Raw genomic sequence first — 20363 nt, 5'->3', positions numbered from 1 at the left:
GACAGGGGTGCACTTGGTGACACCAAGGAGACAAAAACCAGGGAGCAGTGACTTGGGGTGCAGTCAAGGCTGAAAGAATAAAGGCAGGCTAGGAGAAAGTGTCAGGAGCGAGGCCGCATGGCTGACCAGGGCTGACCCCGAGCACAGGAGCTGCTTTAGTGTTGGCAAAGGGTAGTCCCACATCCTGGGGGCCAGAAGCCCATGGCCAAAGTCTCCATCGGTAGGAGACCCGACTCTCCCCATCACCGTTCTAGTTAATCTCAGGTCGTCCAATTCTCTCAGAGATTGCAAGTGCATGCTCACATACACACATGCGCACAGCACTTATCTCTGGGTCTTTGCCTCTGTCCCTGGATCTTTTCATCTAGGAATACCCTGCTTTTCAATCTGATCTGGATCAATCAGTGTCTTTTTGGTTATTGAGACTCCCTTCCATTTGGCTTGGTTGTGAGACAGTGCACCCTTCTGGTCCTGGCCAGAGAGGGAGGGTGCTAACCAAAAGGGTGTGCTTTCTAAAGCATCAGTTGGGGGGCCTGTCTTGCTCTACCGGGGATCTTGAGGTGACAGGCAGAGAATCAGTGGTGGTGGTGGGGCGGCTACAGATGCAGGCTGGCAGAAGGAGGGGGCGGAGAGGGTGAGACTGCTGGTGGTGGGGAACGAGCAGGCTCTGGGGGAGGGGCAGAAGATGGCTGACAGAAGGTAGAAGGGTCAGCGCAAAATAGCCCCGGGGAAGGAAGTGAGAGGCTGGGCTGGGGTCCTCGGTGGCAGGTGCATAATTAGTGTGGGGAGCTTTAGGATAAGCAGTGTTACAGCAGCGTAGACGCCACCTGGTGGCCAGAAGGAGCCACAAGCCAACACTCAAGGATCAACAATGACCCCAGCCCCCACCCCCACCCCCATTTTATTCCCATCAGGATCTCTCATCCCAGAGTCTGGGGAAGCTAGAACGAGCTCAGAGTCAGGCTTCAGGGATGACGTTGGAGATAAAATTGAGGATGAGGAAAAGCAGGGTCTTGCCTCTGGATGTACATCTACACATAGCTTCCCCAGGGGAGCAATTGAGGCAGAAATACCCTGGGGAAGGCAGTGGGGGTGAGGGCTGCGGCTTTGGGAGCCATTGTTTGCTGCTGCTGAGAGAGCAGGGTTCTAATCCTCCCCCAGGCCTGGACAGTGTAAAGCTAAGTAATCTTCCGCAAGGGGTTCATTCCCCTTTGAAAGAGGCTCAAGGAGATTGGAAGAACTTAGATGGTGTAAGTCCTTCCTTGGTCGACTCCTGGGACGGCTGCAGTGTTTGAGGAGGGGGAGGTGTATGTTGGATGCTGATGGGTGAACGGAGCCTTGCCGGCTCTCCTCCCCTCTAGCTAGGTATTTAATTGAAAAAAAATATTGTGTGTCCAAAAGCATACATACGGAGGCCAGAGACTAATTTTATGGCGCTGGCCCTGCCCACTCTTACATGCGTTCCAAGAGCAAACGCAGGCTACCACGCTTGCACAGGCAGGTGTTCTGCCCACTGAGCCATCCTGCCTGCCTGTCTCGCAGCCGGGCTTTGACTTGTAGATCATAGAGTAAAATGTCAACATTTCAAAAGGAGCATGGAGCAGGCCGTCCTGAAGGCCTTCATTAGCCCAGGGTACTTATTTCTTCTAGGGTGGCATCTCACTGTGGGGCCGGTGTAAGGCAGGTGTAAAGTGAAGCACACCTCTGAGTTAATGTGCTGGGGCCAGGGGACACCAGATCCAACCGGCATAAGTCACATCATAAGGCTCAAGGTCACACACCAAGAAAAACAGCTCTTCCCTGTCATAGCAGGTCAGGAGGATAGAGTGGGGCCGGAGACATGGACCTTAGGATTCTCAGGCCAGCCTCCAGCATGCAGCAAGGCTCCCTCTGGTGGCTGAAACAGGCAAGCACAGCCCCAGCTCCCGAAGTCTCACATTAGCATGCAGACACAGTGGTTTTTTTTTTCTTTTCTTTTCTTTTTTTTTTTTCCTTTTTTACAATTTTATTTATAACAATATCTGTGTTATTTAGTTGTAAAGGAATTCAGCAAAAATTATTAAAACGTTCACGTCCCCAAAATGGGGCTGCCCGCTTGCCCTTCCTTGGTGTGCCCCAACTCTTCCTGGTCCTCAGGGGAGGGGAGGCTGGGGGACAGTTACCAAAGAATGTGTTCAATCCTAGGAGCCACAGAGGGGCGCTGGAGAGGGGAGGGCCTGTCTGGAAGGGATACTGAGCATGGCCAGCTGAGAGGTGCCCCTAAAAGTGGGAGCTGGGGTTTTGGGGTGACTTCCCTCAACTAAAAAAAAAAAACCTCCTTCCTCACAGCTAGAGCCAAATGTTCCAGACAGGGTCAGCAGAGGACTCCTCCTCCCCAGAACGAACCCCAGAGCGCCAAGGAAAGGACAGCTGGGACACAGAGCCCTGGCCCAGGAGTGTCTTGCACCACAGGCGGGAGGCTGTGCCACCAGCTTCCAGGGGTCTGTTCGGTAGGGACCGTGTGGGCTCCTTCATACCTTTGAGCCACAGAGCCCTCCCTGTCCCCTCCAGGCAGCATGGGGGGGGAACGCTGAGGAGCAGGCAGGAAGGAAATGCAAAGAGATAATACTGTGCTTGCTCACGCACATATAAAAAGTAATTCCTTCATTTTTACATTTGTACATCCGGCAGGGCCGGAGAAGGGCTGGCTGGGGACAGGGCTCATCGAAAGACTCTCGTGTGGCAGGGGGCTTTCTGGGGACGTCGGTCGGAGCGGGGCCCTATGCCAAGGGATCCCCTATCTCGTCTTCAGGTCCTCGGCCCAGCAGTTCTCTCTTCTCATCCGTGCTGGCCAGGGAGTGGCGGCTACCGTGGCCCCCCATGTAGAGCGTGGCATACACTGGGTTGGTGAAGTTGGTAGGCTAAGGAAAAGAAAAGAAAAGGTTCCTATGATTAGAATACCTTAGCTCCCACCTCTGCGCACACCTTTGGTTGGCTTGATCATCCCCCGCCGTTGGACCCTGCTCCGGAAGCCCCTTCGATGGCCTCCAGCATACCTTGTCAGGGTCAAGGGCAAAGTCAGCATCCAGCAGGCCCCCGACGTCATCGGGTTCTCCGCCTTCATACATCTTGTAGGTAGGGTTTCCGATTTCCACATTCATGGCTCCATTGGTCATCCGCTGGTGCTGGAAGCCCTTAGCCCTGAGGAGAGGCAGGATTCAGGGAACCGCGATGTTGGTGAGGTTATCGGATTGTAAAATAACAGCCAGAATTTCCCAGACTCCCGGTGGCTCACCCTCGGACTCGCCGCTTATACCAGAACACCGCGCCTGCCACCAGGAGCAGGAGGAGGAGCAGCAGCAGAGGGATCAGGATGGACGCCATATCTGGAGAGAGAAGTCGGAAAACTGAGTCTGAAACCTAGAGAGATGGGAGGCGCAAGGTCCTTGCTCTGTATCTTGGCAGCCCTGCCCTCCCCACTTACGCCCAGGCTGTTGCTGACTGACAACCTGCTCCTCACACCGGGGTCCTGTCATATGGGGCGGGCACCTGCAGGCAAGAAAGCAAATCTCAGTGGGCACTTTAGCTGCAGGAACGAAGCGGTCATATCTTTCCTTTGCTCAGATTTGAGGGGGAGGGGCCAGCCTGTGCTCGGTGAGGCTCGGGGCCAACTCACTGGCACTCGGGCATCATCTTGCTGTTCATTGTGCAGGAGCCACCATTACTACAGTGATCGATGCAGGTCAGACAACTGGGGGCTACCCGGCCATCAGTGCAGCTGTGGAAAGGAATCAAAATCTGGAGCTGGGGCTTGCAGAAGGGTATCTGTGATGCTAGAACAGGAGCAGGCACCGGAAGGGGCAGGATAGGGGCGGGGCCATGAGGGCAGGATAGGGGCGGGGCCAGGAAGGCAGGATAGGGGCGGGGCCAGGAGGGCAGGATAGGGGCGGGGCCAGGAGGAGAAGTAGTAGGGCCATACAGTTGCAACAGGGTAGACTGTGGAGGCAGGACCACCACTCACTTGCAGGTGACATCTCCGGTCTGCTTATTGACCACACAGGCACCTTGGAGACAGCGACTACACTTGTTCACCTCACACCTTGGTCCCTCAAAGTAGACTGTGCAGCGACATTGTCGTGAGCCATCAGCGGCCATCTGACACGTGCCAAAGTTCTCACAGAAGCCAGAACACTGCCCTGTGGTTGGGAGTGGAGAGGAAGTACAAGCCCCACTTTCATAAAGATCCACCATGCAGGGTCAAGGATCGCCCAGGACCTATGAAGACTCTAACCCCTCCCGAGCCTCCTCATGCCCTGTCACAAACCCTACGACACTAGGATTCAGACAGGGCATTCCTTTTGTTGACTGATCCCGATGCCTGGAAGATGTGCCAACATGGCGGGCAGCACCCACAGCCTGGGCTTGGTTCGTCTGCACACAGCTTCCATCCTCTCCACCTGCCCCTTTGGGTTCCCACTCCCCTCTTCCTTCCCAGGAGTTGGGGTGAATACTCACGGTACTGGCAACGGTCACCCAGGAAACCAGGTAGACATCGGCACTGGGGCTGGTTGCCCTGGTTGACCGTGCAGGTGCTGTTGTTAGCGCAGTACCCTGCACACACCTGCTGGTTGCATTTGGGTCCCGTGAAGCCCGTGGGACAGCGGCACGTGGGCATGCCTGGTAGGAGAGGATCTGTGAGTGGGACCCAGGCATTGGGCACCGGCTGGGCCTAGAGCAGGGATCCGAGGGACGTGATGAGCAGGTGGGGTGGATGCTGGGATCCTGGAAGGACCAGACGAGGAGAGGTGGGGCCAGGATGATGGGAGAGGACCTGGTTGGGCACGTACCAGATGGGGAAGCAGCGCAGGTGCCTCCGTTGTGACAGTATTCCCAGCACTGGTCCAGCTCACACTTATCGCCTGTGTAACGGGGCTGGCAGCGGCACTTGGGCTGCCTCCGAGCGTTGAGGAAACAGCTACCACCGTTGAAGCACTGCAGGGTGCAGGTTCCAGGCCTAGGGGCTGTGGTAAGAACTCATCAGAGCACAGGAAGGGGATGAAGGGTCAGGGGAGCCGGAGGCTGTAGGGAGGGGAGCCTCGGGTACCCAGGAAGGTGTTGTGCATACCATCTGGAGGGGGTGTGGGAGAGGGCACAGGCACGCAGGTGCCATTGTCCAGCCTCTTTCCATTGGGACAGGTGCAGACAGGCCCGCTGGGACTGAGCAGACACAGCCATTCGCATTTCTTGCGGTCGCAGGGGTTGGTCACTGTGGGCGTGGGAAGGGGTCGATGTTGAGCCCTGCAGACTTAGAACGCCTTCCTTCTCACTAACCCGCCCTTCCGCACCCTGGGTTTCCCCTCCGACGCACCTTCAGGCTGCTTGTGTTGATGGTACAGGACGACGTCAGAGGCATGGCTCAGACCCCCAGTCAGGTTGACCAGGGGGCTGTGTCCAAATTTGTGGATCTTGAAGACACGATTATTGATGTAAGTGACTCCATAGATGTAGTCCTCAAACACATCGATGCTGAAGGGGTGACTCAGGCCTGGGGTGCGGGGAAAGTCAAGGTTACGTCAAGATAGGTACCTGGGCCCACTCTTTAAGACATCGGTCAGAGCCGGGTGGTGGTGGCGCACGCCTGTAATCCCCGCACTCGGGAGGCAGAGGCAGGAGGATTTCTGAGTTTGAGGCCAGCCTGGTCTACAGAGTGAGTTCCAGGACCGCCAGGGCTACATAGAGAAACCCTGTCTCTAAAAACCAAAAAAAAAAAAAAAAAAAAAAAAAAAAGACACCGGTCAGTGTAGGCACCTCAGACTTGACATATCCAGAACTATCCCTGCCACTGGCAAAAGGTCTCATCACCCCACGATTTCTGGGGTCAGTGGACACAAAAGCTCTCCCTCTTCTCATTTGCCAAGCTCTGCTGACCCCACACAACTTGATACTCATTGGTAGAACGGATACACGGTCAGGTGGGTGCAGGCCCACAGGCTGGCTGGGCGCCGGGCTTCTGAAGTACGTGAGCAATGAAATGAGGTCTCTGGGCTCAGTGGGAAGCCTGGTGACCACGTTGGGGACAAGGCTATGGGGACCCTCTCACCTCGCTTGCCGTCAGCGGCCACGATGGGGTCAGTGCCGTTGAGCCGGATACTGCCGATGATTGAAAGTTTGGCATCTGCCCAGTAGAGCCGCTCATTGTGATAATCCACAGCCAGACCTGGGGTGAGAGAACACTCCTGTCATGCCAGGCTGGGCGCAGAGAACAGAGCTGACTCTGCCTGGTATTCACGGCAGGCAGCGCTACCCTGCTCATGCGGTCTCTCCCTGGCGCCCATCCAGGAAGCGCTCCCATGGCCCTCAGCCTGATCTGCGATCTGCGGTAACTGCCCGCCGCCCCGCCCCACTGCACGCAGGGGTGACTTCTGAAGCATCTGCGATCAGAGCCTGCCCCTTCCACACCCTACGCCCCCGGCCCCCAGGGACCTGTAGGCCACTGAATGTTGTCTTGCACGAGAGTCTCCCGAAGGGTCCCATCCATCGCTGCTGTTTCAATCTTGGGGTGGTTCCCCCAGTCTGACCAGTACATGGTGCTGGGGAGGGAGAAACGAGAGTGGGTTGGACCCCAGGGCCGAGGAGACAGAGCGAGATGGAACAGGGGTCACCTGGCCTGGTGCGGATGCTCCTGGGAGGAAAGCACTCTGCCTCCTTCAGTGAGACCCAGGAGTCAGGGGCTGACGCTCTAACTACGGCGTGCTAAGCCAGAAGCATCTAAGTGGGCAGAGTTGCCCCTGCAGGGGGCTCCAGATCTTGGCTGCACACGCCAGTAGGGCAGAGGTCAGCTAGTCACCTGGGTGTCCCCGACAGTGGCTTTAGGGGGGCCAGGACTGGGGTAGCCTAGAAGCCTGAGGTCTCTGCCTTGCCTGTCTTGAGGGCCTCCTGACAGCAGCCCGGACACCTCCCCCCAGGACCCGTGCCCACCCCCTCAGCGGGTCCACAGCGATGGCGTGCGGCTCGTCAATCATGCCCGAGATGAGGGTCTTGCGGTTTTCGCCCTTCATCTGCGCCACCTCAATCACGTCTCGGCCCGAGTCGGTCCAGTACACGTTCCCGGCCACCCAGTCGATGGCAATGCCCCTCGGCATCTTCAGCCCTGAAATCTGAGTGGGGTCACACATTCAGGGACCGACATCTTTCGTCTCCCTGCTCGTCACCCCCGTTCCCCGTCGTCTGCCCGCCTGTTCTCGTCTGTCACCCCACACCGACATGATCACAGCAGCCTCTAGGTTCTTTTACTTTTTAATAGGTCTGTATCATAGCCCAGGATGACCCTGTGTAGCCCAGGATGACCCTTTTCTCTTGATCTTCCTTCCTCTGCTACTCATATGTCTGGAGTAACAGGCATGAGCCACCATGCCCACAACATCTTCATGATTTTCTAGTTAATCCTCACTTTTGAAAAGGCTATGGGGTGGGGCCAGCGAAGCGGCTCAGTGGGTGAAGGTGCTTGCTGCCTACCCTGAGGACTTGAGTTCAATCCCTGGGACTCCTGGTAGAAAAAAATAACTCCAAGTTGTCCCCTGACTTCTACGTGTGCACGTGGCATGCACGTGTGATGTATATGCTCACACTCACACACTCACACATACACTCACACACACAATGTTAAAAAAAAAAAAGGCAGGGCTAGAGAGATGGCTCAGAGGTTAAGAGCACTGTCTGCTCTTCCAAAGGTCCTGAGTTCAAATCCCAGCAACCACATGGTGGCTCACAACCATCTGTAATGAGATCGGATGCCCTCTTCTGGGGTGTCTGAAGACAGCTACAGTGTAACTCACATAAATGAAAACAAGAAAAAAAGAAAAAAAAGCAGTCTGAGAGTGTAGTTCATTGCTAAAGCAGTCAGCTAGCACCCATGAAGTCCTTAGTTCAAATCTAGCACTAAAAAAAAAAAAAAAAAAATCAAGCAGCCAGATCTATAAAGAAGCTTATAAGATTAGGTATTATTATTATTTTAGATTTACTTATTTATTATATGTGAGTACACTGTAGCTGTCTTCAGACACACCAGAAGAGGGCATCAGATCTCATGTGAGATCACCATGTGGTTGCTGGGATTTGAACTCAGGACCTTCAGAAGAGCAGTCAGAGTTCTTAACCGCTGAGCCATCTCTCCAGCCCCGGGTAGTTCTTATTGCTCGGGCTGTTATCTGTGCCCAGCAGGCAGACCTGACCGCCCTGTCTTCTAGTCTTATGTTCTCCCAGCTCCCACACTGTCCTTTCAAGTCAGCTCCATCCTGCGGCGCTCTTCCGCCCGATCCCCGACAGGCTGGACACTTACATTGAGGTGGGTGACGCCCCGGTCGATCTGCCTCCGGTGACGGTTGGAAGTGGTAGGAGGGGCAGCAGGGGGCAGGCTCCTGTAGGAGATTGTGCCTGTGTGCCAGTTCGTCCAGTAGACACGGCCCGCCTTGACGTGGACGTCCATGGCGTCTATGCGGACGCTCTCGTCCCCCTGGAAGGTCTGCTCGTAGGCGGAGTGGGGGTGCCCCGGGAACAGGCTGCGGATCTCGTTGTCATCGGCAATGTACAGCACCTGGTACTCGGAGCCTGCCAGAATGAGAGGGAGACCCTATCAGATGGGCTTGGAAGGTAGAGGCGAGAACCCAGGGCCTGAGTCCCATCCCTGGGACGCATATGGCCCAGGACTGGAGTCGGCGACCTCCAGCCGAGACCCTGTCCTGCTACAGTAGCCTCCGATCTAACCAGACCGTTTGTTGGAGCCAGAAGGGGGTGTTTCCGGCATTGGTGTAATGAATAGCAGCTCCCAGGGCTCTAACCTGTGCCCCAAGCTGGTTCAAAATGACCAGATCCTTCAGAAATCTGTCCTCGCGTTACCTGCTTCCTGGTAGTTCCAGGAATCCTGTCTTGTGGTCTGCACTGCCATGTAGGTCTGCTACACACTGTGGTAAATGCTGAGAGGTGCATGGACGTGGGGTATACGTACATGGCATGAGACGTGTGTTTGTGTATACACAGGAGTGTGTAAATACAGGCCATATGTGTGTACGGTGTGTGCGCGTGGACATATGAAAGGTGCAGTGACGTGACAGAGCATGAAGGGGGCACGCAGGTGGGCCCATGTGACTGTGAGTCTGGGCGTCCATGCCTGGGCAATGAAAGGAGCTTGGGAATGTTCCGGTCCAGGCCAGCTCCACTTTATAGCTGCTGTGGACCCGCCCACTTCCATAGCCCCGCCCACCCATCATGCCCCGCCCACCCTCCCCGACTCCAGCACCTTCAGCTTTGCAGGTGTTGTGTGTCTTCATGAAGTTGCGGGCGCAGCTGCAGAGGTGGCCTCCCTTGGTGTTGTTGCAGAGCTGAGAGCAGGTGCCGAAGCGCAGGCACTCGTTGATGTCTGGGGGTTACACTGGGGGTCATGGGGGAGTCTAGGAGCTGGGGTTCCTGCCCCATCTCCCATCCAGTTTTCCTACCCTGGCATCCGGGCTGGCCCGGCACAGTATGGAAGCCCGAGCGGCAGGCACAGTAGGCAGCTTTTTCGGTGCGCACACAACGTGCTTCATCCCCACACATGCTGGCATTGGTGGCACAGCTGGTCAGCTTGGGGTCTGTGGGAACAGAAGGTGGATTTCCTTCCCCTGAGCTCCGCCCCCTGGCTTTCCCCTGAGCCCCGCCCCCTGGTGCCCACCCACCCTCTGCTCTCAGGCCTGGTCCTACCGATGCTGCAATCTTCTTCATCGGAGCCATCCCCACAGTCATCAAACATGTTACAGCGCAGCGAGGATGAGAGACAGCGCTGGTTCCGGCACAGGAACTCCTTCTTGTCTTTGCAGTGGGGGTTCTGGGCTGTGGGGGGCTCTGGGGAGGGGAGAGGTTTCAGGATCTGGGTACTGAGCACATTACCCCTACATCCAGAGACCTTGTGTGTCCTGTCTGCTTGTCAAGCAGTGTGTGTGTGTGTGTGTGTGTGTGTGTGCTGACCCTACAGACTCAGGGACCCAGGAAGCCTCTCATACCCCTCAAAAGGGCTCCACTCTCCCCAGATTTAGAGCCTTACAGCAGTCTGTCCCCCAGATGCAGACCCTCTCAGAGCCCCCCACGTCCCACACCCCACCTCATTGCCCTCAGCTCACCACAGTCCTCCTCGTCAGTCCCATCACCACAGTTATCCGTGCCATCACACTGGCGCCCAATCCACAGGCAGACGCGGTCGTTCTTGCAGCGGAAGGGCCGGTTGGGAGGGCACACGAACCGGGCTATAGAAGCCAGGAGACAGAGCCACGATCAGTCTTGGGGGCGAGTGGTAGGGGAGAGCTGGACACTGGGGAGTATGGGAGCCTTGCCGTGGACGAACCCTGTCTTGTCCCACCCTAAATCAATCTGTTTATCTATCTATCTATCTATCTATCTATCTATCTATCTATCTATCTATCATATGTGAGTACACTGTAGCTGTCTTCATGCACAACACAGAAGGGCATCGGATCCCATTACGGATGGCTGGGAGCCACCATGTGGTTGCTGGGAACTGAACTCAGGGCCTCTGGAAGAGCAACCATCTCTCCAGCCCCCCACTCTACTTCTTACCACATTCCTCAGGGTTCTCATCTGAGTTGTCCCCACAGTCGTCCTCTCCGTCACACTTCCAGGCCAGCGGCTTGCACAAGGTGTTGTTACATTGAAATTCATCCAAGGGGCAGGTCCTCACTGGGTGCAGGGGGAACAGAGGGGAGAATGAACGCAGCTGTGGCTGCGGGGTGCTGTCTGTCACTCATGCCGTGGGTGGGACTGAGGCCCAGGCATTGTCACAGAAGCTGTCTCTGAATCAGACTCAGGCGTCTTCATTTTCTGCCTCTGGTAGGTGCTTCCTCTGGTATTTAGGGGAGGAGAAGCTAGTGGGGCAGTGTTGACAGGAGTTTGGGACACACTCCTTGAGTAGGTGAGGTGGGATACCTGAGTCTATCTAGTCAGGCACAGATGTGCGGCAGTTCGGAGACTTAGCTTTGGTTGCTACCATCAGCCCTCAGGGCAGAACCAGAAGGCTGCCTTGCAGGTGAGACCTCTTTTTCTCTTCTGACAGGTGTCACACTGGCCCCACCCAAGGCTGAGCCCAGGCCTGTCTGGCTGTAGCAGCCCCTGACTTACCACCTGCCCCAGGAAAGGAAGATAAGCAGGAACTGGTCTATTAACATAGGTGAGCACGGAAGGACCTGGACTACAGGCTTCTTCTACATCTCTACCTAGCTAGCCCCCTTAGCAAGGCTAGAGGCCCCGCTGAGGTTAGATCTGTTACATTGTATCGATTTGTATTGTATTGTATCTTTGTATCGCTTTGTATTGTATGTAAGTATTGTATCAATTTGTTTTGGTTTTTTTTTTGTTTGTTTTTTGTTTTCGAGACAGGGTTTCTCTGTGTAGCCCTGGCTGTCCTGGAACTAACTCTGTAGACCAGGCTGGTCTCAAACTCAGAAATCCACCTGCCTCTGCCTCTCGGAGTGCTGGGATTACAGGCGTGTGCCACCATGCCCCCCCCCCCCCCCCCGTTTGTATTGTATTGTATCACTTTGTATTGTATTGCTAAATACTGGTCCTGGCTGCCCCCAGGGAACAGGAGATTCTTACACAGACCCAAGTGATGCTAAAGTAAACTTGTCCTCCAAGTTATCCCTGATTGGTGAATAAAGATGCCTACAACTTATAGCTGGGCAAAAGAGAGACAGGTGAGGTTTTGGTTCCTAGGCTGGGGTTTGAGGCAGGGATGGCCAGGAGAGGGAGAAGATGCCACAGGTAGGTGAGTCATGAAAACATGGTTGCAAGGGTGGGAGTTACGAGCTGCCCAGACAGAACGTGGAAGTTGTAACTCAGGGTTATTGATGAGGAAGTAGATTCTAATAGCTTAGAGAGTAGCTATCTGCCTAGCTCTGGTGCGTTAAAAGTTTTTGTGTCTTTTATCTGGGAACTGAATGATTAAAGGAGGGTAGAAACCCCCAGTGAGATTAAAAAAAAAACTAGTGGCTGGGCAGCGGTGGTGCACGCCTGTAATCCCAGCCCTCTGGGAGGCAAAGGCAGGCAGATTTCTGAGTTCGAGGCCAGCCTGGTCTACAGAGTGAGTTCCACGACAGCCAGGGATATACAGAGAAACCCTGTGTCGAAAAAACCAAAATCCAAAAAACAAAACAACAACAAAAACTAGTACAACAGGGTAAAACCTGCATAAAATACACGCAGAGTGGGCCTGAGCCTTGTCTACTGCTTTATCAACACTGGGTCCGTGCCTGGTTTGCAGTCTATGCTTAATAAGGGTTTGTTCCAGGACCAACAGATGACGGAATTAAAAGACAGATTAAACACAGTGGGCTGGCGGAGTCGGGGAGGGTGGAGGCGCCAGGAGGAAGGGGCTCACTCACCCCCCGTGCCACAGGCTTCCTCGTCGCTGCCGTCCATACAGTCAGCGTCCGCATCACAGCGCCAGCGCAGGGGGATGCAGTGACCACTCTTGCACTGGAACTGGTCCATATCACAGCGGGGGGTGCAGTCTTTCTGTGGGCATGGCGACCAGCAGCCCAATCAGGCCCTTGGGGTCCTGCCCTCATTCTACCGAGACCACCCCTTTTTCCTTCAGCTCCCCTCACCTCATCCGAGCCGTCGGCACAGTCGTGATCCCCGTCACACTTCCAGCGCCCAGCGATGCAGCGGCCGTTGGCACAGGAAAACTCACTCTCGGAGCAGGGCCGAGGCGCTGAGGAGAGACAGGCCCCAGCGGGGTGGGCACGGGGCATTTCCGGCCCTCAGAAATACTAACTTCCCAAGCACAAGGTTCATCCCTACATCCGTCCGAGAAGAGGCCACAGCTGACTGGTGTAATGATCGAGACACACAACCAATTGCGCCCAGCTAACTGGCTGTCCTCCCGAGACTGGCTGGGCCAAGAGGGTACTCACACTTATCCCATTAGCTACAGACACTTGGGAGAGGGCACGGGTGGTCCTGTCCTTAGGACAGACAGTGTAAGGGACAGAAGGAAGGACAAGCGCCAGGTCTGGGGAAGAGGCCAGTTAAGGACGGTGGGCAGAAAAGCACGGCACAGGGATGGGCGGGGCTCCAGGCAGAGGCAGAGCTGGCAGGACCAGGGGTACACCAGAGACACCTACCTCTGCAACCCCAAGAGGACAGTGTGAAAATGGAGAGAAACATGAGATGAGATGAAATGTCACAAGCTCAAGTACAGGACATAGCGTGGGGTGGAGCGAGGCTGAGGGGTGCTGGACCCCCTTGCCCTGGGAGGCCACCCCCTGCACAGGGGTAGGAGGGGTATGGTGCTAAGGAGGGAGATGCCAAGGCCTGGGAAAGGAAATGACGGGTGGGGTAAGGCGTCGGACATACTGCAGCTCTCCTCGTCCGAGTTATCTCCGCAGTCGTTGTCGTAATCGCACTGCCAGCGGCCTGGGACGCAGCGGTTGTTTTTGCAGCGGAACTGGTAGGGCTCACAGGTGCGCTCATCTGGGGGAGGCAAGATGAGGAGGCAGATATTGGGGTGGTCAGGGGTGGAGCGGGCGGCAGGGGTTAGGGGCCTAGTGTGGGCAGGCGCGGCTGGTGGCAGAGAAAGGGTGGTCACTGCTGTCGGAGCTCGCTTGCTCTGGGGCTCAGGCACGGACGCTCTTGCCGGGTGGTATCTACTGGAGGTTCTGGGCAAGACGGGCAAAGCGTGTGGGGAAGGCAGCTGATTTGGGGGGCATGGGGCAGGTGAAGAGGGAGGGTACTGGAGATTCTGCACAACTCTCTTCTGAGGGGCAGCGAGGGAGAGGAGCAGGATTCAGAGTTGGGGGCACTGCAGGGAAAGCTCTCCCGTGTCAGCTCCCCGCGCTGGGTCACGCCGAGACCCCCGCCCAAGAGGCCTACCACCACACCTCATTCTACCCCGAATTGCCATTCTCTCAAGATGGCCGGGCTTACCACACTCTTCCTTGGGTTCATCTGAACTGTCCCCGCAGTCATCTTCTCCGTCACACTTCCAGCGTGCGGGGATGCAGCGGCCCGAGTCCTTGCAGCGGAACTCATCCACTCCGCAGGTCATCTGGGCTGCAAGGCACCGGCGCGGTGAGGAGGAGTCCCCCCCAGGGAGCCACGTACGGCAGCCAAGGGGGGGTCTGTCTGCCAGGGCAATGGAGCCACACAGGCTGCAAGGGAAGATGGACCAGGGGCGACGGGCCACTCACTGCAGTTGGCGGGCTCGTCGCTGCCGTCCACACAGTCATTGTCCCTGTCACAGACCCAGACGCGGGGGATGCAGCGCTTGGTGATGGAGCACTGGAACTGGTTGGGGGCGCAGGTCACCTCAGCTGCAAGATGGAACAGAAGATGAGATCCCTACCCTTTATCTGCTCACAGCTTTGGTCGCCACGCTCTCCCTCTTCCGGAAGCCTGGCCCTAGTCTCGGCCAGGAGGAAGCGATGGCTTATCCCCAGCTTGGATCTGCAGACTGTCCATACCGAGCACAGTGCTTTTACGAGCAAACCAGGAGCCATCCAATGTGACTTATGTCCCCCGCTAACAGAGCTAACTCAGCGCCGCAGTGGGAAGCAGTGGACAGCAGCGGCCTGTGTCAGCGACCCCGCCCACTTCCCGGAACCCGGCACATACGGCAATCCCGTTCGTCCTCGCCGTCCCCGCAGTTGTCTTGCCCGTTGCAACGGAAGATGCCAGGAATACAGCGGTTGGTGTTGGTGCACTTGAATTGACTGGGCAAGCAGACATGGATGTCTGGGAGAGGGAGAAGGAGAGGGAGGGAACTCAGGGCTGGCAGACGCCTCCATGTCCCTTGTAGGGGGCGGGTGGGCTGCGGTCCCAAGCCCAGAAATGTAGTCTGGAGAGGAAGCTGCTGCAGGCTGGCACGTCCTCTCTCTCCAAACCCCCGAGTGCTGGGGAAGAAATGGCTGGCATCTAGGCAGCTCCTTACCGCAATTGGCCTCGTCACTATTGTCCTGGCAGTCGTTGTCCCCATCACAGATGAAGGCGGGGTTTGTGCAGATGCCGGTGGAGCACTGGAACTGGCCTGGGCGGCACTTGAACTCGGCTGCAGAGAAGAAAGGCTCAGTGTCAGAGGGAGATGGGTCGACGAGATGGCCCAGCGGGCCTTGCCGCCCAAGCCCGACACCCAGTGACCCTCAGAAGCCAGTGAGGACAGAGCAAGCTGACTTCCGAGAGCTGTCCTCTGACCATCATACATCTCGTGGCGCCATGTGTGTGTCTGCACTGGTGAATGCACACTGCACACATGTAGGCATTCAGGCACACATGCACACACATGCAGGCACACACAGACACACACTCAGATACATGCACACACAGGCACACATTTACAAACACACACACACATGCGCAAGCAAGCACACACATGCACGCACACATAGACACACACACATGCACATACATTCACACAGACAAACACATGCAGGTACACACATGCACACACGCACACACACACAGATATACATTTACAAACACACATGCACACACATGCAGGCATACACAGACACACACTCAGACACATGCACACTCATGCAGGCACACACAGACACACACTCAGATACATGCACACACAGGCACACATTTACAAACACACACACACATGTGCGCAAGCAAGCACACATGCAGGCACACATAGACACACACACACATGCACATACATTCACACAGACAAACACATGCAGGTACACACATGCACACACGCACACACACACAGATATACATTTACAAACACACATGCACACACATTCACACAGACACAGACAAGCACATGTAGGCACACACATGCACACAGACGTGCACATACACACAGATATACATTTTTTTTTTTCGATTTGTTTTTTTTTTGAGACAGGGTTTCTCTGTGTAGCCCTGGCTGTCCTGGAACTCACTCTATAGACCAGGCTGGCCTCGAACTTAGAAATCCGCCTGCCTCTGCCTCCCAGAGTGCTAGGATTACAGGCGTGTGCCACTACCGCCTGGCCAGATATACATTTAAAAGCGCACACATACACATGCACACACACGTGCACACAGACGTACACACACAAGCACACACATACACATGCAGACATATATTCACAAACATACACACACACACACACACACACAGACAAACAGATACACACACAGGCACACACATGCACACACACACTAAAAAAAAACCAGGAAGCAAGTGGGCCACTGAGGCCCCCCTGCCCCTGGGGACCACGAGGACACTCACGACAGTCTGGAGGCTCATCTGAGTGGTCTCCACAGTCGTCCTCTGTGTCACACTTCCACCAGAAGGGGATGCACTTGTCATTCTTGCACACAAACTGGAGGGACACGTGGGCAAGAGGGGTTGGAGAGGGTACGGGGGCGCAGAAGGCTTTCTTTCACGGGGTGGAAATGTTTCAGAGAAACAGTGGGGGGGTGTTAGTTTGTGGGGTGGCAGAGCTGGACAGAAAGCTGTGCTGTGATGAGTGCAAGAAAGCCAGAGGAGGGGGTGTGTGTACGGGGAGAGCACAGGAAGACGAGGGCTCGCGGCTGGGGTGAGATCAGCATTAGAGGTGCTTGTACGGTGACAGCGTGCAAGGATTGCCGTGTGGACCCAAGAGGTGTAGGAGTGTCGGCAGGCCAGAGGTGCAGGCATTCGTGGGTGCCGGGAAACAGGAGCGTGGTGTGCTCAGGGGACTGGGGTGCTGCAGTGTGGGGGGATCTTGAGAGGAACTTCACCTGGCTTGCTGTGCAGTTGGACACGCAGGTGCGGCCGTCGCCACCCAGATAGAAGTTGGTGGGGCAGGCGCATTTGTGACCGCCCCCAGGGGACAGCAGGCACAGGTTGCTGCAGCCTCCGTTGTTGACTTTGCAGGGGTGATTGGGCACTGCCAGGGGAAAGAGGTTAGAGGGTCATGGCTGCCCACTGGCTACTCTGACTGTGAGGGTGGGCCCTGCTGGAAATGGCTGCCAGCCTGCTGAGGGATGTCTGGCCTCCTCCATCCCGCACAGAGGCACGGTAGAGCTCTCTCCTACCCCGGATCTGTCTGCTTTCAGGGTTCCCTGTGACCCTCTTTTGCTCAATAATCTCTGGGCTCTCTGACTACTTCAGGGCCTGGCTGCCAGAGACCCCCACGTTGAGCCCAGGGCAGACTGAAGCTGTTGAGGAGCAATACTCTGACAGCCTCTGCGTGGTCAGGACCTGGCAAGGCTGCTCACTCAGTGCCAGGGAGGGGAGGAGCAGAAACTCCTGCCGAGGCTGTGTGTCCTTTTTTTTTTTTTTTTAAAGATTTATTTACTATTATATATGAATACACTGTAGCTGTCTTCAGACACCCTAGAAGAGGGCATCAGCTCTCATTACGGATGGTTGTGAGCCACCATGTGGTTGCTGGGATTTGAATTCAGGACCTTTGGAAGAGCAGTCAGTGCTCTTAACCGCTGAGCCATCTCTCCAGCCCGAGGCTGTGCGTCTTGACCCTTGTGGAGAACAGGCCTTTCGTGCCTGGACCACTCTTCCCACCCCTCCCTCCAACCCCCCCTCCCGCCCCGTGTCTGCTTTCTTACCATCTGGCTGCCGCAGGGCATGGAAGACGTGTAGGTCCATGGGCCGGTGCAGGGTGCTAATGAGGAGTGTTTTGTTGGCACCTGTGGTCTTGTGGGCCCGGTTGATGGACTTTGTTTCCCAGTCTGTCCAGTAGACGTAGTCTTCAAATAGGGTCAGTGCAAAGATGTGTGGGATGTCCTGGCTCAGCACTGTGGGAGGGAGCGCAGGGGAGACGCAGCAATGGTCGGCACCGAGTACAGACTGGGTTCTGTGCCCACTTGACCTCCTTACATCCCATCACAACCCTGAGATGGGAATGAATCCCAGGTCCAGATGCTTCTATGGCTTCCTAAGGTTGTACAGTGACAGCCTGTCCAATACTGCAGCCATACTGCTGCTCCGGAGTAGGACATAGCTCCTCCCAGAAGTATGAAGCACGGGTGTTCTTCAGGTTCTCCTCATGTCCCCCCCCCCCGCCCCACCCACCCCCCCACCCCCTCACCCCCCCCACCCCCTCACCCCCCCCCCGCCATTATCCTGAGCTGCACAGAGGATAGCCCTTCTTCCTTCTAAGGAGCTGGACTGTGGCCTGGTGTCTGAGCCCATCCCAGGGAAGCACCAAGGTATGGAAACCCCAAGACCTCTGTGCTGTGGCTTCTGTACGCTATGCCTTCTCGCCCCCTCAAACCCTTTAGACACCCCTGCCCCCCCCCAGGCCTGCTGGCCTTGGGCAGCCTCTCTAGCATACGGACCAACATGACGGTTGGAGCCATCCAGGCTGGCGAACTCGATGTAGTCCTCACGGGCGTCGGCCCAGTAGATGCGCTCCGTGACATAGTCCACAGTCAGGCCGTTGGGCCACGTGATCTTAGTGTCCACAATGATGCTGCGGCCAGATCCGTCCATGCCGATCCGGCCGATCAGCGAGTGGTCACCCCAGTCTGTCCAGTAGAGGTACCTGGCAGGTGGGGAGCAGTGAACCCCAAGAGTCTAGAGACTGTTCCCACCAGGAGCCCTGCAGGTTGACCAGGCTTGGGTGTTTTCCAGGCTCCCATGCCGACCCGTCTGTCCACTCACCCATTCTGTACATCCACCACGAGAGCCCTGGGCTCACGGAGGCCAGAGCTGACCAGCACTGTCCGGTAGGCCCCGTTGAGCTTGGACACCTCAATGGTGTCTCTGCCCTTGTCACACCAGTACAGGTTGCCACCCACCCAGTCCACAGCCAGCCCATCTGGGTTACTAAGGCCCGTCCGGTGCAGAACCTGTAGGGAACACAGGGAAGGAGGAGCTGGTGGGACCCTTCATCTCTGGGGCGTGGCTTCTCCATTCTTCTGAGGGTTAGTGGCCATCACCAGGAGCTCCAAGCAGGAGGGTCCCTGGGGCCACAGACACACACCCAGAGCACACAGAACTCAGACGCAGGGCGGGAGGCCAGGAGGAGTCTCCTGTGCTCGCACACTCGGTGTTTAGTGGAGGGAGAAGCTGAACGAGCAGACATTTCTGTGGCTCAGCGAGGAGGGCCAAGCGGTGTCGGCAGGTGTGAGGGAAGGGGAGACCTTACAGCAAGGGACCGTGGGGAGGGGCGTGAGCCTCAGCCGCGGGGCCAGGCGTGCCTGTCATGGGGCAGCCCCCTGTCTTCACCTGCACGTTGCTGCCGTTGAGATGCATCCTCCGGATCATGCTGCCCTGGGTGGTCACATCCGTCCAGTAGATCATCCGCTCCCGGTAGTCAAAGTCCAAGGCGACTGCGTTGTTCAGGCCCTGGGTTTGGGATAGGGACAGGAAGTCAGGGGCTGAAGGGACACGCATGGAGCTGGGGAAGGATGTCTGGAGTCGGGAGAGGCTGAGGGAGAAGGAGTGGGAGACAGCCATGGGCCCCGGCCTAAAGAACTGGGGAGGCCATACTGGGCCCAGGGAGTCAACAACGGGTGTGAGGAAGGCTTGGTTTTGGCACCTGCTTGAGCAGTGTGTAGTTGGAGCCGTCCAGGTTGAGCTTGCGGAGGTAGTACCGATTGGCAAAGATGAGAAATGGCTCCTCATCTGTAGGGGGAGGGCCCTGAGTCAGCTCTTGGCCTAGGTAAGCTCTGGCAGCTCTGGCCCCCCCCCCCCATCCCTCCATCTCCAGCAGCTCTGGTCCCCTGGGCTATCTCTAGCACCTCTGGTCTCCCCACCCCCATCCCTCCATCTCCAGCAGCTCGGTACCCAGGCTATCTCCAGCAGCCCTGGTCTCCCGGGCTATCCCCAGCTACATTGTATCAATGTATCAAGCCCTCTCTCTCCCTGCCTGCCACCCGCTGCCCAAGCCCACAGCTGCCTGAAATACATCTCACCCTCCAAGTGCCCATCTCACCAGTCACAGCTTTGCAGCTGTGGGGGTCGCCGCCTCGGGGCGCGTAGCCCTCCACGCACAGGCACTTGTAACTGCCGTGGGTGTTGATGCAGAGCTGGCTGCAGGGGAAGGTGGTGCTGCACTCATCCAGGTCGGCACAGGTCCTGCCATCGTCCTTTAGCCGGAAGCCGGGGCGGCAGCGGCACTGTGGGGGTAAGGGGTGTGCGGCTGAGGGCTAAGAACACGGCGGGAGTCTGCGCTTCCAGAAACCGGCGGTGTCTAGAGGCCCTCGGGAGGGCACGGGAGGCAGACAGACTGCAATCTGTGCACCCTGTTCCCCCTCTCCCCCATGTGGCTGTCATTCTGCCTTGGTGGTGGTCCCTCACCTCCCCGTTCCTCCGTATAGCTAAGGCTTTTTGTCATCTATATCACTTCCTTAGGGGATTTAAATGGCCTCTCTGGGGTGATAATTCTTCCTCCAGG

At 56.5% G+C, this 20363-nt stretch overlaps 1 protein-coding gene across 1 annotated transcript in view; it reads right to left on the bottom strand.

Annotated features, from left to right (window-relative positions):
• Positions 1-2300: 2300 nt before the first annotated feature.
• Positions 2301-20363, bottom strand: part of Lrp1 (LDL receptor related protein 1) — an 82855-nt gene continuing 64792 nt past the window's right edge. Inside the window, exons 56-89 of the mRNA XM_052165421.1 lie at positions 19902-20085; positions 19506-19591; positions 19193-19312; positions 18626-18813; positions 18301-18506; positions 17569-17757; positions 16741-16889; positions 16247-16340; positions 14954-15070; positions 14638-14757; positions 14214-14336; positions 13951-14076; positions 13381-13497; positions 12630-12736; positions 12405-12537; positions 10585-10704; positions 10131-10253; positions 9715-9855; positions 9471-9605; positions 9275-9394; positions 8318-8586; positions 6958-7136; positions 6463-6569; positions 6080-6196; positions 5348-5524; positions 5105-5245; positions 4827-5000; positions 4495-4656; positions 4001-4175; positions 3656-3757; positions 3464-3528; positions 3275-3365; positions 3036-3180; positions 2301-2900 (exon numbers count right to left, since the gene is read on the bottom strand). Coding sequence (XP_052021381.1) covers positions 2760-2900; positions 3036-3180; positions 3275-3365; positions 3464-3528; positions 3656-3757; positions 4001-4175; positions 4495-4656; positions 4827-5000; positions 5105-5245; positions 5348-5524; positions 6080-6196; positions 6463-6569; positions 6958-7136; positions 8318-8586; positions 9275-9394; positions 9471-9605; positions 9715-9855; positions 10131-10253; positions 10585-10704; positions 12405-12537; positions 12630-12736; positions 13381-13497; positions 13951-14076; positions 14214-14336; positions 14638-14757; positions 14954-15070; positions 16247-16340; positions 16741-16889; positions 17569-17757; positions 18301-18506; positions 18626-18813; positions 19193-19312; positions 19506-19591; positions 19902-20085 — 4743 coding nt within the window. The 3' untranslated portion in view covers positions 2301-2759. The remainder of the gene's footprint in view (positions 2901-3035; positions 3181-3274; positions 3366-3463; positions 3529-3655; positions 3758-4000; positions 4176-4494; positions 4657-4826; positions 5001-5104; positions 5246-5347; positions 5525-6079; positions 6197-6462; positions 6570-6957; positions 7137-8317; positions 8587-9274; positions 9395-9470; positions 9606-9714; positions 9856-10130; positions 10254-10584; positions 10705-12404; positions 12538-12629; positions 12737-13380; positions 13498-13950; positions 14077-14213; positions 14337-14637; positions 14758-14953; positions 15071-16246; positions 16341-16740; positions 16890-17568; positions 17758-18300; positions 18507-18625; positions 18814-19192; positions 19313-19505; positions 19592-19901; positions 20086-20363) is intronic.

This window comes from Apodemus sylvaticus, chromosome 20 (assembly GCF_947179515.1).
Source record: "Apodemus sylvaticus chromosome 20, mApoSyl1.1, whole genome shotgun sequence".
NCBI classification, from domain to species: domain Eukaryota; kingdom Metazoa; phylum Chordata; class Mammalia; order Rodentia; family Muridae; genus Apodemus; species Apodemus sylvaticus.
The sequence above is the reverse complement of the archived record's forward strand: the minus strand, read 5'-3'. Positions and strand labels throughout refer to the sequence as shown.